At 64.2% G+C, this 20,723-nt stretch overlaps 1 protein-coding gene across 1 annotated transcript in view; it reads left to right on the top strand.

The window, feature by feature from the left end:
- Positions 1 to 836: 836 nt before the first annotated feature.
- LOC140455611 (glutamate receptor ionotropic, NMDA 2C-like) overlaps positions 837 to 20,723 on the top strand; it is a 50,236-nt gene continuing 30,349 nt past the window's right edge. Inside the window, 3 exon segments of the mRNA XM_072550526.1 lie at positions 837 to 993; positions 3,103 to 3,239; positions 3,242 to 3,289. Coding sequence (XP_072406627.1) covers positions 926 to 993; positions 3,103 to 3,239; positions 3,242 to 3,289 — 253 coding nt within the window. The 5' untranslated portion in view covers positions 837 to 925.

The following is a 20,723-nucleotide window of genomic DNA, read 5'->3' as shown; positions in this document are numbered from 1 at the left end:
CCCAACTCAATCCCCAACTCAATCCCCAACTCAATCCCCAACTCAATCCCCAACTCAATCCCCAACTCAATCCCCAACTCAATCCCCAATTCAATCCCCAACTCTATCCCCAACTCTATCCCCAACTCAATCCCCAACTCAATCCCCAACCCAACACCAACACAATTCCCAACTGAATTCCCCCAAGACAATCCAACTCAACCCTCAACCCAAACCCCAACTCAATCCCCCAACTCAATCCCCAACTCAATCCCCAACTCAATCCCCAACTCAACCCCCAACTCAAACCCCCAACTCAATCCCCAACTCAATCCCCAACTCAATCCCCAACTCAATCCCCAACTCAATCCCCAACTCAATCTCAAACTCAGTCTCAAACTCAACCCCCAACTCAACCCCCAACTCAACCCCCAACTCAACCCCCAACTCAATCCCCAACTCAATCCCCAACTCAATCCCCAACTCAATCCCCAACTCAACCCCAACTCAACCCCCAACTCAACCCCCAACTCAACCCCCAACTCAACCCCCAACTCAACCCCCAACTCAACCCCCAACTCAACCCCCAACTCAATCCCCAACTCAATCCCCAACTCAACCCCCAACTCAATCCCCCAACTCAATCCCCCCTAACTCAATGCTCCTGCACAGCATCACCTCAATCCCTACACGTGTTTCGGATACGTACGTCATCTCTTCTGTCATTTATTGTTTTCTCTCTCTCTCCCTCCCCCTCTCCCCCCTCTCCCTCTCCCCCTCCTCTCCCCCTCTCCCTCTCTCTCCCCCTCCCTCCCCCCTCCCTCCCCCCCCTCTCCCCCCCTCTCACCCACAGTTCCAGAGACCCCAGGAGCAGTACCCACCCCTGCAGTTCGGGACAGTGCCGAATGGGAGTACAGAGAGGAACATTCGCAGTAATTATCCCGAGATGCACAGTTACATGTCGAAGTACAACCAGAAATCTGTGGAGGACGCTCTGCACAATCTCAAAACAGGGTGAGTGCTCCAGGGACACCTCCCCCTGACCCCCCCCCGCCCGCCCCCCCCGACTCTATCACATACCCCGCGCTCGCCCCCGTCCTGAGACAGGGTGGGGCACAGAGGGGGGGGGGCTCCACACTGTCTGTAACCCCCCCTGTCCCTGGGAGTGGGGGGACGGTGTATCTAACCCCCCTGTCCCTGGGAGTGGGGGGGACGGTGTATATAACCCCCCTGTCCCTGGGAGTGGGGGGGACGGTGTATCTAACCCCCCTGTCCCTGGGGACGGTGTATATAACCCCCCTGTCCCTGGGAGTGGGGGGACGGTGTATCTAACCCCCCTGTCCTGGGAGTGGGGGGACGGTGTATCTAACCCCCCTGTCCCTGGGAGTGGGGGGACGGTGTATCTAACGCCCCTGTCCCTGGGAGTGGGGGGACGGTGTATCTAACCCCCCTGTCCCTGGGAGTGGGGGGACGGTGTATCTAACCCCCCTGTCCCTGGGAGTGGGGGGACGGTGTATCTAACCCCCCTGTCCCTGGGAGTGGGGGGGACGGTGTATCTAACCCCCCTGTCCCTGGGTGTGGGGGACGGTGTATCTAACCCCCCTGTCCCTGGGAGTGGGGGGACGGTGTATCTAACCCCCCTGTCCCTGGGAGTGGGGGGACGGTGTATCTAACCCCCCTGTCCCTGGGAGTGGGGGGACGTGTATCTAACCCCCTGTCCCTGGGAGTGGGGGGACGGTGTATCTAACCCCCTGTCCCTGGGAGTGGGGGGACGGTGTATCTAACCCCCCTGTCCCTGGGGGACGGTGTATCTAACCCCCCTGTCCCTGGGAGTGGGGGGACGGTGTATCTAACCCCCCTGTCCCTGGGGGACGGTGTATCTAACCCCCCCTGTCCCTGGAGTGGGGGGACGGTGTATCTAACCCCCTGTCCCTGGGAGTGGGGGGACGGTGTATCTAACCCCCCTGTCCCTGGGAGTGGGGGGACGGTGTATCTAACCCCCCTGTCCCTGGGAGTGGGGGGACGGTGTATCTAACCCCCTGTCCCTGGGAGTGGGGGGACGGTGTATCTAACTCCCCTGTCCCTGGGAGTGGGGGGGACGGTGTATCTAACCCCCCTGTCCCTGGGGGGTCGGTGTATCTAACCCCCCTGTCCCTGGGGGACGGTGTATCTAACCCCCCCTGTCCCTGGGAGTGGGGGGACGGTGTATCTAACCCCCCTGTCCCTGGGAGTGGGGAGACGGTGTATCTAACGCCCCTGTCCCTGGGAGTGGGGGGACGGTGTATCTAACCCCCCTGTCCCTGGGAGTGGGGGGACGGTGTATCTAACCCCCCTGTCCCTGGGAGTGGGGGGACGGTGTATCTAACCCCCCCTGTCCCTGGGGGACGGTGTATCTAACCCCCCTGTCCCTGGGAGTGGGGGGACGGTGTATCTAACCCCCCTGTCCCTCGGGGACGGTGTATCTAACCCCCCTGTCCCTGGGAGTGGGGGGACGGTGTATCTAACCCCCCCTGTCCCTGGGATTGGGGGACGGTGTATCTAACCCCCCTGTCCCTGGAGTGGGGGGGACGGTGTATCTAACCCCCCTGTCCCTGGGGGGTCGGTGTATCTAACCCCCCTGTCCCTGGGGGACGGTGTATCTAACCCCCCTGTCCCTGGAGTGGGGGGACGGTGTATCTAACCCCCCCTGTCCCTGGGAGTGGGGGGGATGGTGTATCTAACCCCCCTGTCCCTGGGAGTGGGGGGACGGTGTATCTAACCCCCCTGTCCCTGGGGGACGGTGTATCTAACCCCCCTGTCCCTGGGAGTGGGGGGACGGTGTATCTAACCCCCTGTCCCTGGGGAGGGGGGGGATGGTGTATCTAACCCCCCTGTCCCTGGGGGACGGTGTATCTAACCCCCCTGTCCCTGGGGAGGTGGGGGGGGACGGTGTAGAGGGAGCTTTACCCTGTATCTAACCCAGTGCAGTCAATGTAATGTTCCCTAACTGTGTTCTCTTGCCCCCCTCTCTCTCTCCCCCTCCCCGTCTCTCTCCCCCCACCCCCCCCCCCACCGTCCGGTCCCCCCACCCCCCCCCCGTGCCCCCCCCCACCCCCCCCCCGTCCCCCCGTCCCCCCCCCCCAGGAAGCTGGATGCCTTCATCTACGACGCGGCGGTGGTGAACTACATGGCGCGGAAGGACGAAGGTTGTAAACTGGTGACCATCGGCAGTGGGAAGGTCTTCGCCACAACTGGTTACGGGATCGCACTGTACAAGGGCTCCCCTGGAAACGGCTGATCGACCTGGCGCTGCTTCGCTTCCTGGGGGACGGTGGGTCCGTCAGGCTCCCCCTACACCCCCTACACACCCACACACACAACAGGGGGGGGTTAGGGCAGGGTCAGGCTCCCTCTACAAGGGCTCCCCCTGGAAACGGCTGATCGACCTGGCGCTGCTTCGCTTCCTGGGGGACGGTGGGTCCGTCAGGCTCCCCCTACACCCCCTACACACCCCCACACACACACACACACAACAGGGGGGGGGGTTAGGGGCAGGGTCAGGCTCCCTCTACAAGGGCTCCCCCTGGAAACGGCTGATCGACCTGGCGCTGCTTCGCTTCCTGGGGGACGGTGGGTCCGTCAGGCTCCCTCTACACCCCCTACACACCCCCACACACACACACAACAGAGGGGGGGGTTAGGGGCAGGGTCAGGCTCCCTCTACAAGGGCTCCCCCTGGAAACGGCTGATCGACCTGGCGCTGCTTCGCTTCCTGGGGGACGGTGGGTCCGTCAGGCTCCCCCTACACCCCCTACACACCCCCACACACAACAGGGGGGGGGTTAGGGGCAGGGTCAGGCTCCCTCTACAAGGGCTCCCCCTGGAAACGGCTGATCGACCTGGCGCTGCTTCGCTTCCTGGGGGACGGTGGGTCCGTCAGGCTCCCTCTACACCCCCTACACACCCACACACACAACAGGGGGGGGTTAGGGGCAGGGTCAGGCTCCCTCTACAAGGGCTCCCCCTGGAAACGGCTGATCGACCTGGCGCTGCTTCGCTTCCTGGGGGACGGTGGGTCCGTCAGGCTCCCCCTACACCCCCTACACACCCCCACACACACACACACACAACAGGGGGGGGGGGTTAGGGGCAGGGTCAGGCTCCCTCTACAAGGGCTCCCCCTGGAAACGGCTGATCGACCTGGCGCTGCTTCGCTTCCTGGGGGACGGTGGGTCCGTCAGGCTCCCTCTACACCCCCTACACACCCCCACACACACACACAACAGAGGGGGGGGTTAGGGGCAGGGTCAGGCTCCCTCTACAAGGGCTCCCCCTGGAAACGGCTGATCGACCTGGCGCTGCTTCGCTTCCTGGGGGACGGTGGGTCCGTCAGGCTCCCCCTACACCCCCTACACACCCCCACACACAACAGGGGGGGGGTTAGGGGCAGGGTCAGGCTCCCTCTACAAGGGCTCCCCCTGGAAACGGCTGATCGACCTGGCGCTGCTTCGCTTCCTGGGGGACGGTGGGTCCGTCAGGCTCCCTCTACACCCCCCTACACACCCACACACACAACAGGGGGGGGGGTTAGGGACAGGGTCAGGCTCCCTCTACAAGGGCTCCCCCTGGAAACGGCTGATCGACCTGGCGCTGCTTCGCTTCCTGGGGGACGGTGGGTCCGTCAGGCTCCCTCTACACCCCCTACACACCCACACACACAACAGGGGGGGGGGTTAGGGACAGGGTCAGGCTCCCTCTACAAGGGCTCCCCCTGGAAACGGCTGATCGACCTGGCGCTGCTTCGCTTCCTGGGGGACGGTGGGTCCGTCAGGCTCCCTCTACACCCCCAACACACCCACACACACACACAACAGGGGGGGGGTTAGGGACAGGGTCAGGCTCCCTCTACAAGGGCTCCCCCTGGAAACGGCTGATCGACCTGGCGCTGCTTCGCTTCCTGGGGGACGGTGGGTCCGTCAGGCTCCCTCTACACCCCCTACACACCCCCACCCACACACACAACAGGGGGGTTAGGGGCAGGGTCAGGCTCCCTCTACAAGGGCTCCCCCTGGAAACGGCTGATCGACCTGGCGCTGCTTCGCTTCCTGGGGGACGGTGGGTCCGTCAGGCTCCCTCTACACCCCCTACACACACACAACAGGGGGGTTAGGGGCAGGGTCAGGCTCCCTCTACAAGGGCTCCCCCTGGAAACAGCTGATCGACCTGGCGCTGCTTCGCTTCCTGGGGGACGGTGGGTCCGTCAGGCTCCCTCTACACCCCCTACACACCCCCACACACACACAACAGAGTGGGGGGTTAGGGGCAGGGTCAGGCTCCCTCTACAAGGGCTCCCCCTGGAAACGGCTGATCGACCTGGCGCTGCTTCGCTTCCTGGGGGACGGTGGGTCCGTCAGGCTCCCCCTACACCCCCTACACACCCCCACACACACACAACAGGGGGGTTAGGGGCAGGGTCAGGCTCCCTCTACAAGGGCTCCCCCTGGAAACGGCTGATCGACCTGGCGCTGCTTCGCTTCCTGGGGGACGGTGGGTCCGTCAGGCTCCCCCTACACCCCCTACACACCCCCACACACACACAACAGGGGGGTTAGGGGCAGGGTCAGGCTCCCTCTACAAGGGCTCCCCCTGGAAACGGCTGATCGACCTGGCGCTGCTTCGCTTCCTGGGGGACGGTGGGTCCGTCAGGCTCCCCCTACACCCCCTACACACCCCCACACACACACAACAGGGGGGTTAGGGGCAGGGTCAGGCTCCCTCTACAAGGGCTCCCCCTGGAAACGGCTGATCGACCTGGCGCTGCTTCGCTTCCTGGGGGACGGTGGGTCCGTCAGGCTCCCCCTACACCCCCTACACACCCACACACACACACACACACAACAGGGGGGGGTTAGGGGCAGGGTCAGGCTCCCTCTACAAGGGCTCCCCCTGGAAACGGCTGATCGACCTGGCGCTGCTTCGCTTCCTGGGGGACGGTGGGTCCGTCAGGCTCCCCCTACACCCCCTACACACCCCCACACACACACACACACAACAGGGGGGGGTTAGGGGCAGGGTCAGGCTCCCTCTACAAGGGCTCCCCCTGGAAACGGCTGATCGACCTGGCGCTGCTTCGCTTCCTGGGGGACGGTGGGTCCGTCAGGCTCCCCCTACACCCCCTACACACACACCCACACACACACAACAGGGGGGTTAGGGGCAGGGTCAGGCTCCCTCTACAAGGGCTCCCCCTGGAAACGGCTGATCGACCTGGCGCTGCTTCGCTTCCTGGGGGACGGTGGGTCCGTCAGGCTCCCTCTACACCCCCTACACACCCCCACACACACACAACAGGGGGGTTAGGGACAGGGTCAGGCTCCCTCTACAAGGGCTCCCCCTGGAAACGGCTGATCGACCTGGCGCTGCTTCGCTTCCTGGGGGACGGTGGGTCCGTCAGGCTCCCCCTACACCCCCTACACACCCCCACACACACACAACAGGGGGGGGGATAGGGACAGGGTCAGGCTCCCTCTACAAGGGCTCCCCCCTGGAAACGGCTGATCGACCTGGCGCTGCTTCACTTCCTGGGGGACGGTGGGTCCGTCAGGCTCCCCCTACACCCCCTACACACCCCCACACACACACAACAGAGGGGGGGGGTCAGGGTCAGGCTCCCTCTACAAGGGCTCCCCCTGGAAACGGCTGATCGACCTGGCGCTGCTTCGCTTCCTGGGGGACGGTGGGTCCGTCAGGCTCCCTCTACACCCCCTACACACCCTCACACACACACAACACGGGGGGGGGTTAGGGGCAGGGTCAGGCTCCCTCTACAAGGGCTCCCCCTGGAAACGGCTGATCGACCTGGCGCTGCTTCGCTTCCTGGGGGACGGTGGGTCCGTCAGGCTCCCTCTACACCCCCTACACACCCCCACACACACACACAACAGAGGGGGGGGTTAGGGACAGGGTCAGGCTCCCTCTACAAGGGCTCCCCCTGGAAACGGCTGATCGACCTGGCGCTGCTTCGCTTCCTGGGGGACGGTGGGTCCGTCAGGCTCCCTCTACACCCCCTACACACCCCCACACACACACAACAGGGGGTTAGGGGCAGGGTCAGGCTCCCTCTACAAGGGCTCCCCCTGGAAACGGCTGATCGACCTGGCGCTGCTTCGCTTCCTGGGGGACGGTGGGTCCGTCAGGCTCCCTCTACACCCCCTACACACCCCCACCCACACACACAACAGGGGGGGGTTAGGGACAGGGTCAGGCTCCCTCTACAAGGGCTCCCCCTGGAAACGGCTGATCGACCTGGCGCTGCTTCGCTTCCTGGGGGACGGTGGGTCCGTCAGGCTCCCTCTACACCCCCTACACACCCCCACACACACACACACACAACAGGGGGGGGGATAGGGACAGGGTCAGGCTCCCTCTACAAGGGCTCCCCCTGGAAACGGCTGATCGACCTGGCGCTGCTTCGCTTCCTGGGGGACGGTGGGTCCGTCAGGCTCCCTCTACACACCCTCACACCCACACACACACACAACAGGGGGGGGTTAGGGACAGGGTCAGGCTCCCTCTACAAGGGCTCCCCCTGGAAACGGCTGATCGACCTGGCGCTGCTTCGCTTCCTGGGGGACGGTGGGTCTGTCAGGCTCCCTCTACACCCCCTACACACCCCCACACACACACAACAGGGGGGGGGGTTAGGGACAGGGTCAGGCTCCCTCTACAAGGGCTCACCCTGGAAACGGCTGATCGACCTGGCGCTGCTTCGCTTCCTGGGGGACGGTGGGTCCGTCAGGCTCCCCCTACACCCCCTACACACCCCCACACACACACAACAGGGGGGTTAGGGGCAGGGTCAGGCTCCCTCTACAAGGGCTCCCCCTGGAAACGGCTGATCGACCTGGCGCTGCTTCGCTTCCTGGGGGACGGTGGGTCCGTCAGGCTCCCTCTACACCCCCTACACACCCCCACACACACACAACAGGGGGGTTAGGGACAGGGTCAGGCTCCCTCTACAAGGGCCCCCCCTGGAAACGGCTGATCGACCTGGCGCTGCTTCGCTTCCTGGGGGACGGTGGGTCCGTCAGGCTCCCCCTACACCCCCTACACACCCCCCCCCACACACACACACAACAGGGGGGTTAGGGGCAGGGTCAGGCTCCCTCTACAAGGGCTCCCCCTGGAAACGGCTGATCGACCTGGCGCTGCTTCGCTTCCTGGGGGACGGTGGGTCCGTCAGGCTCCCTCTACACCCCCTACACCCCCCCACACACACACACAACAGAGGGGGTTAGGGGCAGGGTCAGGCTCCCTCTACAAGGGCTCCCCCTGGAAACGGCTGATCGACCTGGCGCTGCTTCGCTTCCTGGGGGACGGTGGGTCCGTCAGGCTCCCCCTACACCCCCTACACACCCCCACACACACACAACAGGGGGGTTAGGGACAGGGTCAAGCTCCCTCTACACCCTCTACACTCACACAACAGGGGGGTTAGGGACAGGGTCAGGCTCGCCCTACACCCTCTACACCCACACAACAGGGGGGTTAGGGACAGGGTCAGGCTTCCTCTACACCCACACAACAGGGGGGTTAGGGACAGGGTCAGGCTCGCCCTACACCCTCTACACCCACACAACAGGGGGGTTAGGGACAGGGTCAGGCTCCCTCTACACCCACACAACAGGGGGTTAGATACAGAATAAAGCTCTCTCTACACCATCCCCCACTCCCAGGGACAGGGGGTTAGATACAGAGTAAAGCTCCCTCTACACCGTCCCCCACTCCCAGGGACAGGGAGGTTAGATACAGAGTAAAGCTCCCTATACACCGACCCCCACTCCCAGGGACAGGGGGATTAGATACAGAGTAAAGCTCCCTATACACCGACCCCCCACTCCCAGGGACAGGGGGTTAGATACAGAGTAAAGCTCCCCCTACACCGTCCCCCACTCCCAGGGACAGGGGGTTAGATACAGAGTAAAGCTCCCTCTACACCGTCCCCCCACTCCCAGGACAGGGGGTTAGATACAGAGTAAAGCTCCCTCTACACCGTCCCCCACTCCCAGGGACAGGGGGTTAGATACAGAGTAAACCTCCCTCTACACTGTCCCCCACTCCCAGGGACAGGGGGTTAGATACAGAGGAAAGCTCCCTCTACACCGTCCCCCACTCCCAGGGACAGGGGGGTTAGATACAGAGTAAAGCTCCCTCTACACTGTCCCCCACTCCCAGGGACAGGGGGTTAGATACAGAGGAAAACTTCCTCTACACCGTCCCCCCACTCCCAGGACAGGGGGTTAGATACAGAGTAAAGCTCCCTCTACACCGTCCCCCACTCCCAGGGACAGGGGGTTAGATACAGAGTAAAGCTCCCTCTACACTGTCCCCCCACTCCCAGGGACAGGGGGTTAGATACAGAGGAAAACTTCCTCTACACCATCCCCCCACTCCCAGGACAGGGGGTTAGATACAGAGTAAAGCTCCCTCTACACCGTCCCCCACTCCCAGGGACAGGGGGTTAGATACAGAGTAAAGCTCCCTCTACACTGTCCCCCCACTCCCAGGGACAGGGGGTTAGATACAGAGTAAAGCTCCCTCTACACCGTCCCCCACTCCCAGGGACAGGGGGATAGATACAGAGTAAAGCTCCCTATACACCGACCCCCCACTCCCAGGGACAGGGGGTTAGATACAGAGTAAAGCTCCCTCTACACCGTCCCCCACTCCCAGGGACAGGGGGATAGATACAGAGTAAAGCTCCCTATACACCGACCCCCCACTCCCAGGGACAGGGGGGTTAGATACAGAGTAAAGCTCCCTATACACCGTCCCCCACTCCCAGGGACAGGGGGTTAGATACAGAGTAAAGCTCCCTGTACACTGTCCCCCACTCCCAGGGACAGGGGGTTAGATACAGAGGAAAGCTTCCTCTACACCGTCCCCCCACTCCCAGGACAGGGGGTTAGATACAGAGTAAAGCTCCCTCTACACCGTCCCCCCACTCCCAGGGACAGGGGGGTTAGATGCAGAGTAAAGCTCCCTCTACACCGTCCCCCCACTCCCAGGGACAGGGGGGTTAGATGCAGAGTAAAGCTCCCTCTACACCGTCCCCCCACTCCCAGGGACAGGGGGGTTAGATACAGAGTAAAGCTCCCTCTACACCGTCCCCCCACTCCCAGGGACAGGGGGGGGTTAGATACAGAGTAAAGCTCCCTCTACACCGTCCCCCCACTCCCAGGGACAGGGGGGGGTTAGATACAGAGTAAAGCTCCCTCTACACCGTCCCCCCACTCCCAGGGACAGGGGGGTTAGATGCAGAGTAAAGCTCCCTCTACACCGTCCCCCACTCCCAGGGACAGGGGGGTTAGATACAGAGTAAAGCTTCCTCTACACCGTCCCCCCCACTCCCAGGGACAGGGGGGTTAGATACAGAGTAAAGCTCCCTCTACACCGTCCCCCCACTCCCAGGGACAGGGGGGTTAGATACAGAGTAAAGCTCCCTCTACACCGTCCCCCCTCCCCAGGGACAGGGGGGTTAGATACAGAGTAAAGCACCCTCTACACCGTCCCCCACTCCCAGGGACAGGGGGGTTAGATACAGAGTAAAGCACCCTCTACACCGTCCCCCCACTCCCAGGGACAGGGGGATTAGAGACAGAGTAAAGCTCCCTCTACACCGTCCCCCACTCCCAGGGACAGGGGGGTTAGATACAGAGTAAAGCTCCCTCTACACCGTCCCCCCTCCCCAGGGACAGGGGGGTTAGATACAGAGTAAAGCTCCCTCTACACCGTCCCCCCACTCCCAGGGACAGGGACAGTCCGATCAGGAATGAAAGGGGTGAATGGGGAGTATTTGAATTTGTTGTCTCCCCCCGTGACCCCAGGTCCCCCCTTTGCTCCAGGACACGTTCCCCTCACCCTGTGTCCCTCACCCTGTGCCCCTCACCCTGTGCCCCTCACCGTGTGTCCCTCACCGTGTGCCCCTCACCGTGTGTCCCTCACCGTGTGTCCCTCACCGTGTGTCCCTCACCGTGTGTCCCTCACCCTGTGCCCCTCACCCTGTGTCCCTCACCGTGTGTCCCTCACCCTGTGCCCCTCACCCTGTGTCCCTCACCCTGTGTCCCTCACCGTGTGTCCCTCACCCTGTGTCCCTCACCCTGTGTCCCTCACCCTGTGCCCCTCACCGTGTGTCCCTCACCGTGTACCCCTCACCGTGTGTCCCTCACCGTGTGTCCCTCACCGTGTGTCCCTCACCCTGTGTCCCTCACCCTGTGTCCCTCACCGTGTGTCCCTCACCCTGTGTCCCTCACCGTGTGTCCCTCACCCTGTGCCCCTCACCGTGTGTCCCTCACCGTGTGTCCCTCACCCTGTGCCCCTCACCCTGTGTCCCTCACCCTGTGTCCCTCACCGTGTGTCCCTAACCGTGTGCCCCTCACCCTGTGCCCCTCACCGTGTGTCCCTCACCGTGTGTCCCTCACCGTGTGTCCCTCACCGTGTGCCCCTCACCGTGTGTCCCTCACCGTGTGTCCCTCACCGTGTGCCCCTCACCGTGTGTCCCTCACCCTGTGTCCCTCACCCTGTGCCCCTCACCGTGTGTCCCTCACCGTGTGCCCCTCACCCTGTGTCCCTCACCGTGTGTCCCTCACCGTGTGTCCCTCACCCTGTGTCCCTCACCCTGTGCCCCTCACCGTGTGTCCCTCACCGTGTGTCCCTCACCCTGTGTCCCTCACCCTGTGCCCCTCACCGTGTGTCCCTCACCGTGTGCCCCTCACCCTGTGTCCCTCACCGTGTGTCCCTCACCGTGTGTCCCTCACCGTGTGTCCCTCACCCTGTGCCCCTCACCGTGTGTCCCTCACCCTGTGCCCCTCACCGTGTGTCCCTCACTGTGTGTCCCTCACCCTGTGCCCCTCACCCTGTGCCCCTCACCCTGTGCCCCTCACCGTGTGTCCCTCACCGTGTGTCCCTCACCGTGTGTCCCTCACCGTGTGTCCCTCACCCTGTGCCCCTCACCCTGTGCCCCTCACCGTGTGTCCCTCACCGTGTGCCCCTCACCCTGTGCCCCTCACCCTGTGCCCCTCACCGTGTGTCCCTCACCGTGTGTCCCTCACCCTGTGTCCCTCACCCTGTGTCCCTCACCGTGTGTCCCTCACCGTGTGTCCCTCACCCTGTGCCCCTCACCCTGTGCCCCTCACCCTGTGCCCCTCACCGTGTGTCCCTCACCGTGTGTCCCTCACCGTGTGTCCCTCACCCTGTGTCCCTCACCGTGTGTCCCTCACCGTGTGTCCCTCACCGTGTGTCCCTCACCCTGTGCCCCTCACCCTGTGCCCCTCACCCTGTGCCCCTCACCCTGTGTCCCTCACCGTGTGCCCCTCACCCTGTGTCCCTCACCGTGTGTCCCTCACCGTGTCCCTCACACTGTGTCACTCACCCTGTGTCCCTCACCGTGTGCCCCTCACCCTGTGCCCCTCACCCTGTGTCCCTCACCGTGTGTCCCTCACCGTGTGTCCCTCACCCTGTGCCCCTCACCCTGTGTCCCTCCCCGTGTGTCCCTCACCCTGTACCCCTCACCGTGTGTCCCTCACCGTGTGTCCCTCACCGTGTGTCCCTCACCCTGTGCCCCTCACCGTGTGTCCCTCACCCTGTGCCCCTCACCGTGTGCCCCTCACCCTGTACCCCTCACCGTGTGTCCCTCACCGTGTGTCCCTCACCCTGTGCCCCTCACCCTGTGCCCCTCACCGTGTGTCCCTCACCGTGTGTCCCTCACCCTGTGTCCCTCACCGTGTGTCCCTCACCCTGTGCCCGTCACCGTGTGTCCCTCACCGTGTGTCCCTCACCCTGTGTCCCTCACCGTGTGTCCCTCACCCTGTGTCCCTCACCGTGTGTCCCTCACCGTGTGTCCCTCACCCTGTGCCCGTCACCGTGTGTCCCTCACCGTGTGTCCCTCACCGTGTGTCCCTCACCCTGTGTCCCTCACCGTGTGTCCCTCACCCTGTACCCCTCACCGTGTGTCCCTCACCGTGTGCCCCTCACCGTGTGCCCCTCACCGTGTGTCCCTCACCCTGTGTCCCTCACCGTGTGTCCCTCACCCTGTGCCCCTCACCGTGTGTCCCTCACCGTGTGCCCCTCACCCTGTGTCCCTCACCGTGTGTCCCTCACCGTGTGCCCCTCACCGTGTGTCCCTCACCCTGTGTCCCTCACCGTGTGTCCCTCACCGTGTGTCCCTCACCCTGTGCCCCTCACCCTGTGTCCCTCACCCTGTGTCCCTCACCGTGTGTCCCTCACCGTGTGTCCCTCACCGTGTGTCCCTCACCGTGTTTCCCTCACCGTGTGTCCCTCACCGTGTACCCCTCACCGTGTGTCCCTCACCGTGTGTCCCTCACCCTGTGTCCCTCACCGTGTGTCCCTCACCGTGTGTCCCTCACCCTGTGCCCCTCACCCTGTGTCCCTCACCCTGTGTCCCTCACCGTGTGTCCCTCACCCTGTGTCCCTCACCGTGTGTCCCTCACCCTGTGCCCCTCACCCTGTGTCCCTCACCGTGTGTCCCTCACCGTGTGTCCCTCACCCTGTACCCCTCACCGTGTGTCCCTCACCCTGTGTCCCTCACCCTGTACCCCTCACCCTGTGTCCCTCACCGTGTGTCCCTCACCCTGTGCCCCTCACCGTGTGGCCCTCACCCTGTGTCCCTCACCCTGTGTCCCTCACCCTGTGTCCCTCACCCTGTACCCCTCACCCTGTGTCCCTCACCGTGTGTCCCTCACCCTGTGCCCCTCACCGTGTGTCCCTCACCGTGTGCCCCTCACCCTGTGTCCCTCACCGTGTGTCCCTCACCCTGTGTCCCTCACCCTGTACCCCTCACCCTGTGTCCCTCACCGTGTGTCCCTCACCCTGTACCCCTCACCCTGTGTCCCTCACCCTGTGTCCCTCACCGTGTGTCCCTCACCGTGTGTCCCTCACCGTGTGTCCCTCACCGTGTGTCCCTCACCCTGTGTCCCTCACCGTGTGTCCCTCACCGTGTGTCCCTCACCCTGTGTCCCTCACCGTGTGTCCCTCACCCTGTGTCCCTCACCTTGTGCCCCTCACCCTGTGTCCCTCACCGTGTGTCCCTCACCGTGTGTCCCTCACCCTGTCCCCCTCACCGTGTGTCCCTCACCGTGTGTCCCTCACCTTGTGCCCCTCACCGTGTGTCCCTCACCCTGTGTCCCTCACCGTGTGTCCCTCACCGTGTGTCCCTCACCCTGTGTCCCTCACCGTGTGTCCCTCACCGTGTGCCCCTCACCCTGTGTCCCTCACCCTGTGTCCCTCACCGTGTTCCCCTCACCGTGTGTCCCTCACCCTGTCCCCCTCACCGTATGTCCCTCACCGTGTGTCCCTCACCCTGTGTCCCTCACCCTGTGTCCCTCACCTTGTGCCTCTTACCCTGTGCCCCTCACCGTGTGTCCCTCACCCTGTGTCCCTCACCGTGTGTCCCTCACCCTGTGCCCCTCACCCTGTGTCCCTCACCCTGTGCCCCTCACCGTGTGTCCCTCACCCTGTGTCCCTCACCCTGTGTCCCTCACCCTGTGTCCCTCACCCTGTGTCCCTCACCCTGTGTCCCTCACCGTGTGTCCCTCACCGTGTGTCCCTCACCCTGTACCCCTCACCGTGTGTCCCTCACCCTGTGTCCCTCACCCTGTACCCCTCACCGTGTGTCCCTCACCCTGTGTCCCTCACCCTGTGTCCCTCACCCTGTGTCCCTCACCCTGTGTCCCTCACCGTGTGTCCCTCACCCTGTGTCCCTCACCCTGTGTCCCTCACCGTGTGTCCCTCACCCTGTACCCCTCACCGTGTGTCCCTCACCGTGTGTCCCTCACCGTGTGTCCCTCACCCTGTGTCCCTCACCCTGTACCCCTCACCGTGTGTCCCTCACCCTGTGTCCCTCACCCTGTGTCCCTCATCGTGTGTCCCTCACCGTGTGTCCCTCACCGTGTGTCCCTCACCCTTTACCCCTCACCGTGTGTCCCTCACCGTGTGTCCCTCACCCTGTGTCCCTCACCCTGTACCCCTCACCGTGTGTCCCTCACCCTGTGTCCCTCACCCTGTACCCCTCACCGGGTGTCCCTCACCCTGTGTCCCTCACCCTGTGCCCCTCACCCTGTGCCCCTCACCCTGTGCCCCTCACCGTGTGTCCCTCACCGTGTGTCCCTCACCGTGTGTCCCTCACCCTGTGTCCCTCACCCTGTGTCCCTCACCGTGTGTCCCTCACCGTGTGTCCCTCACCCTGTGTCCCTCACCCTGTGCCCCTCACCGTGTGCCCCTCACCGTGTGTCCCTCACCGTGTGTCCCTCACCCTGTGTCCCTCACCCTGTACCCCTCACCGTGTGTCCCTCACCGTGTGTCCCTCACCCTGTACCCCTCACCGTGTGTCCCTCACCGTGTGTCCCTCACCGTGTGTCCCTCACCCTGTGTCCCTCACCGTGTGTCCCTCACCCTGTGTCCCTCACCGTGTGCCCCTCACCGTGTGTCCCTCACCGTGTGTCCCTCACCCTGTGTCCCTCACCGTGTGTCCCTCACCCTGTGTCCCTCACCCTGTACCCCTCACCGTGTGTCCCTCACCGTGTGTCCCTCACCGTGTGTCCCTCACCCTGTGTCCCTCACCGTGTGTCCCTCACCGTGTGTCCCTCACCCTGTGTCCCTCACCCTGTGTCCCTCACCGTGTGCCCCTCACCCTGTGTCCCTCACCGTGTGTCCCTCACCGTGTGTCCCTCACCCTGTGTCCCTCACCGTGTGTCCCTCACCGTGTGCCCCTCACCGTGTGTCCCTCACCCTGTGTCCCTCACCGTGTGTCCCTCACCCTGTGCCCCTCACCGTGTGTCCCTCACCGTGTGTCCCTCACCCTGTGTCCCTCACCCTGTACCCCTCACCGTGTGTCCCTCACCGTGTGTCCCTCACCGTGTGTCCCTCACCCTGTGTCCCTCACCGTGTGTCCCTCACCCTGTACCCCTCACCGTGTGTCCCTCACCGTGTGTCCCTCACCCTGTACCCCTCACCGTGTGTCCCTCACCCTGTGTCCCTCACCGTGTGTCCCTCACCCTGTGTCCCTCACCGTGTGTCCCTCACCCTGTGCCCCTCACCGTGTGTCCCTCACCGTGTGTCCCTCACCGTGTGTCCCTCACCCTGTGTCCCTCACCCTGTACCCCTCACCGTGTGTCCCTCACCGTGTGTCCCTCACCGTGTGTCCCTCACCCTGTGTCCCTCACCGTGTGTCCCTCACCCTGTACCCCTCACCGTGTGTCCCTCACCGTGTGTCCCTCACCCTGTACCCCTCACCGTGTGTCCCTCACCCTGTGTCCCTCACCGTGTGTCCCTCACCCTGTGTCCCTCACCCTGTACCCCTCACCGTGTGTCCCTCACCCTGTGTCCCTCACCCTGTACCCCTCACCGTGTGTCCCTCACCGTGTGTCCCTCACCGTGTGTCCCTCACCCTGTGTCCCTCACCCTGTGCCCCTCACCCTGTGCCCCTCACCGTGTGTCCCTCACCGTGTGTCCCTCACCGTGTGTCCCTCACCCTGTACCCCTCACCGTGTGTCCCTCACCGTGTGTCCCTCACCGTGTGTCCCTCACCCTGTACCCCTCACCGTGTGTCCCTCACCCTGTGTCCCTCACCCTGTGTCCCTCACCGTGTGTCCCTCACCCTGTACCCCTCACCGTGTGTCCCTCACCGTGTGTCCCTCACCGTGTGTCCCTCACCCTGTGTCCCTCACCGTGTGTCCCTCACCCTGTACCCCTCACCCTGTGTCCCTCACCCTGTGTCCCTCACCCTGTGTCCCTCATCGTGTGTCCCTCACCGTGTGTCCCTCACCGTGTGTCCCTCACCCTGTGTCCCTCACCGTGTGTCCCTCACCCTGTGTCCCTCACCCTGTGTCCCTCACCTTGTGCCCCTCACCGTGTGTCCCTCACCGTGTGTCCCTCACCCTGTGCCCCTCACCGTGTGTCCCTCACCGTGTGTCCCTCACCCTGTGTCCCTCACCTTGTGCCCCTCACCCTGTGTCCCTCACCCTGTCCCCCTCACCGTGTGTCCCTCACCGTGTGTCCCTCACCTTGTGCCCCTCACCGTGTGTCCCTCACCCTGTGTCCCTCACCTTGTGCCCCTCACCCTGTGTCCCTCACCCTGTGTCCCTCACCGTGTGTCCCTCACCGTGTGTCCCTCACCCTGTGTCCCTCACCGTGTTCCCCTCACCGTGTGTCCCTCACCCTGTCCCCCTCACCGTGTGTCCCTCACCCTGTGCCCCTCACCCTGTGTCCCTCACCCTGTGTCCCTCACCTTGCGCCTCTCACCCTGTGCCCCTCACCGTGTGTCCCTCACCCTGTGTCCCTCACCCTGTGTCCCTCACCGTGTGTCCCTCACCCTGTGCCCCTCACCCTGTGTCCCTCACCCTGTGCCCCTCACCGTGTCCCTCACCCTGTGTCCCTCACCCTGTGTCCCTCACCGTGTGTCCCTCACCGTGTGTCCCTCACCGTGTGTCCCTCACCCTGTACCCCTCACCGTGTGTCCCTCACCCTGTGTCCCTCACCCTGTACCCCTCACCGTGTGTCCCTCACCGTGTGTCCCTCACCCTGTGTCCCTCACCCTGTGTCCCTCACCGTGTGTCCCTCACCCTGTGTCCCTCACCCTGTGTCCCTCACCGTGTGTCCCTCACCCTGTGTCCCTCACCCTGTGTCCCTCATCGTGTGTCCCTCACCGTGTGTCCCTCACCCTGTACCCCTCACCGTGTGTCCCTCACCGTGTGTCCCTCACCGTGTGTCCCTCACCCTGTGTCCCTCACCCTGTGTCCCTCACCGTGTGTCCCTCACCCTGTGTCCCTCACCCTGTGTCCCTCACCGTGTGTCCCTCACCGTGTGTCCCTCACCGTGTGTCCCTCACCCTGTGTCCCTCACCGTGTGTCCCTCACCCTGTACCCCTCACCGTGTGTCCCTCACCGTGTGTCCCTCACCGTGTGTCCCTCACCGTGTGTCCCTCACCGTGTGCCCCTCACCGTGTGTCCCTCACCGTGTGTCCCTCACCCTGTACCCCTCACCCTGTACCCCTCACCGTGTGTCCCTCACCGTGTGTCCCTCACCGTGTGTCCCTCACCGTGTGCCCCTCACCGTGTGTCCCTCACCCTGTGTCCCTCACCGTGTGTCCCTCACCGTGTGTCCCTCATCCTGTGTCCCTCACCGTGTGTCCCTCACCGTGTGTCCCTCACCCTGTGTCCCTCACCGTGTGCCCCTCACCGTGTGTCCCTCACCGTGTGTCCCTCACCGTGTGTCCCTCACCCTGTGTCCCTCACCCTGTGTCCCTCACCGTGTGCCCCTCACCGTGTGTCCCTCACCGTGTGTCCCTCACCCTGTGTCCCTCACCCTGTGTCCCTCACCGTGTGCCCCTCACCGTGTGCCCCTCACCGTGTGTCCCTCACCGTGTGCCCCTCACCCTGTGCCCCTCACCGTGTGTCCCTCACCCTGTGTCCCTCACCCTGTGTCCCTCACCGTGTGTCCCTCACCCTGTGTCCCTCACCCTGTGTCCCTCACCGTGTGTCCCTCACCCTGTGTCCCTCACCGTGTGTCCCTCACCGTGTGTCCCTCACCCTGTGTCCCTCACCGTGTGTCCCTCACCGTGTGCCCCTCACCGTGTGTCCCTCACCCTGTGCCCCTCACCCTGTGCCCCTCACCCTGTGTCCCTCACCGTGTGTCCCTCACCGTGTGTCCCTCACCGTGTGCCCCTCACCGTGTGTCCCTCACCCTGTGCCCCTCACCCTGTGTCCCTCACCGTGTGTCCCTCACCCTGTGCCCCTCACCCTGTGTCCCTCACCGTGTGTCCCTCACCGTGTGTCCCTCACCGTGTGTCCCTCACCCTGTGTCCCTCACCGTGTGCCCCTCACCGTGTGTCCCTCACCCTGTGTCCCTCACCGTGTGTCCCTCACCGTGTGTCCCTCACCGTGTGTCCCTCACCCTGTGTCCCTTACCCTGTGTCCCTCACCCTGTGTCCCTCACCCTGTACCCCTCACCGTGTACCCCTCACCGTGTGTCCCTCACCGTGTGTCCCTCACCGTGTGTCCCTCACCGTGTGTCCCTCACCCTGTGTCCCTCACCGTGTGTCCCTCACCGTGTGTCCGTTACCCTGTGTCCCTCACCCTGTGTCCCTCACCCTGTGTCCCTCACCCTGTACCCCTCACCGTGTGTCCCTCACCGTGTGTCCCTCACCGCGTGTCCCTCACCCTGTACCCCTCACCGTGTGTCCCTCACCCTGTGTCCCTCACCGTGTGTCCCTCACCCTGTGTCCCTCACCCTGGACCCCTCACCGTGTGTCCCTCACCGTGTACCCCTCACCGTGTGTCCCTCACCCTGTGTCCCTCACCGTGTGTCCCTCACCGTGTGTCCCTCACCCTGTGCCCCTCACCCTGTGCCCCTCACCGTGTGTCCCTCACCGTGTGTCCCTCACCGTGTGCCCCTCACCGTGTGCCCCTCACCGTGTGTCCCTCACCGTGTGCCCCTCACCGTGTGTCCCTCACCCTGTACCCCTCACCGTGTCCCTCACCGTGTGTCCCTCACCGTGTGTCCCTCACCCTGTGTCCCTCACCGTGTGCCCCTCACCGTGTGTCCCTCACCCTGTGTCCCTCACCGTGTGTCCCTCACCGTGTGTCCCTCACCCTGTGTCCCTCACCGTGTGTCCCTCACCGTGTGTCCCTCACCCTGTGTCCCTCACCGTGTGCCCCTCACCGTGTGCCCCTCACCGTGTGTCCCTCACCCTGTACCCCTCACCGTGTGTCCCTCACCCTGTGTCCCTCATCCTGTGCCCCTCACCCTGTGCCCCTCACCGTGTGTCCCTCACCGTGTGTCCCTCACCGTGTGCCCCTCACCGTGTGTCCCTCACCGTGTGTCCCTCACCCTGTGTCCCTCACCGTGTGTCCCTCACCGTGTGTCCCTCACCCTGTGCCCCTCACCGTGTGTCCCTCACCGTGTGTCCCTCACCCTGTGTCCCTCACCCTGTGTCCCTCACCCTGTACCCCTCACCGTGTGTCCCTCACCGTGTACCCCTCACCGTGTGTCCCTCACCGTGTGTCCCTCACCCTGTGTCCCTCACCGTGTGTCCCTCACCCTGTGTCCCTCACCCTGTGTCCCTCACCCTGTGGCCCTCACCCTGTGCCCCTCACCCTGTGCCCCTCACCGTGTGTCCCTCACCCTGTGTCCTTCACCGTGTGTCCCTCACCGTGTGTCCCTCACCCTGTGTCCCTCACCGTGTGTCCCTCACCCTGTGCCCCTCACCCTGTGCCCCTCACCGTGTGTCCCTCACCCTGTGTCCCTCACCGTGTGTCCCTCACCGTGTGTCCCTCACCGTGTGTCCCTCACCGTGTGCCCCTCACCGTGTGTCCCTCACCGTGTGTCCCTCACCCTGTGTCCCTCACCCTGTGCCCCTCACCGTGTGTCCCTCACCCTGTGTCCCTCACCGTGTGTCCCTCACCGTGTGTCCCTCACCGTGTGTCCCTCACCCTGTGTCCCTCACCGTGTGCCCCTCACCGTGTGTCCCTCACCGTGTGTCCCTCACCCTGTGTCCCTCACCCTGTGCCCCTCACCGTGTGTCCCTCACCCTGTGTCCCTCACCCCGTGTCCCTCACCGTGTGTCCCTCACCCTGTGCCCCTCACCGTGTGTCCCTCACCCTGTGCCCCTCACCGTGTGTCCCTCACCGTGTGTCCCTCACCGTGTGTCCCTCACCCTGTGTCCCTCACCCTGTGTCCCTCACCCTGTGCCC

Source organism: Chiloscyllium punctatum, chromosome 30 (assembly GCF_047496795.1).
Source record: "Chiloscyllium punctatum isolate Juve2018m chromosome 30, sChiPun1.3, whole genome shotgun sequence".
Lineage (NCBI taxonomy): Eukaryota > Metazoa > Chordata > Chondrichthyes > Orectolobiformes > Hemiscylliidae > Chiloscyllium > Chiloscyllium punctatum.
Note: the sequence above shows the minus strand (reverse complement) of the source record. Positions and strands in the feature narration are given on the sequence as shown.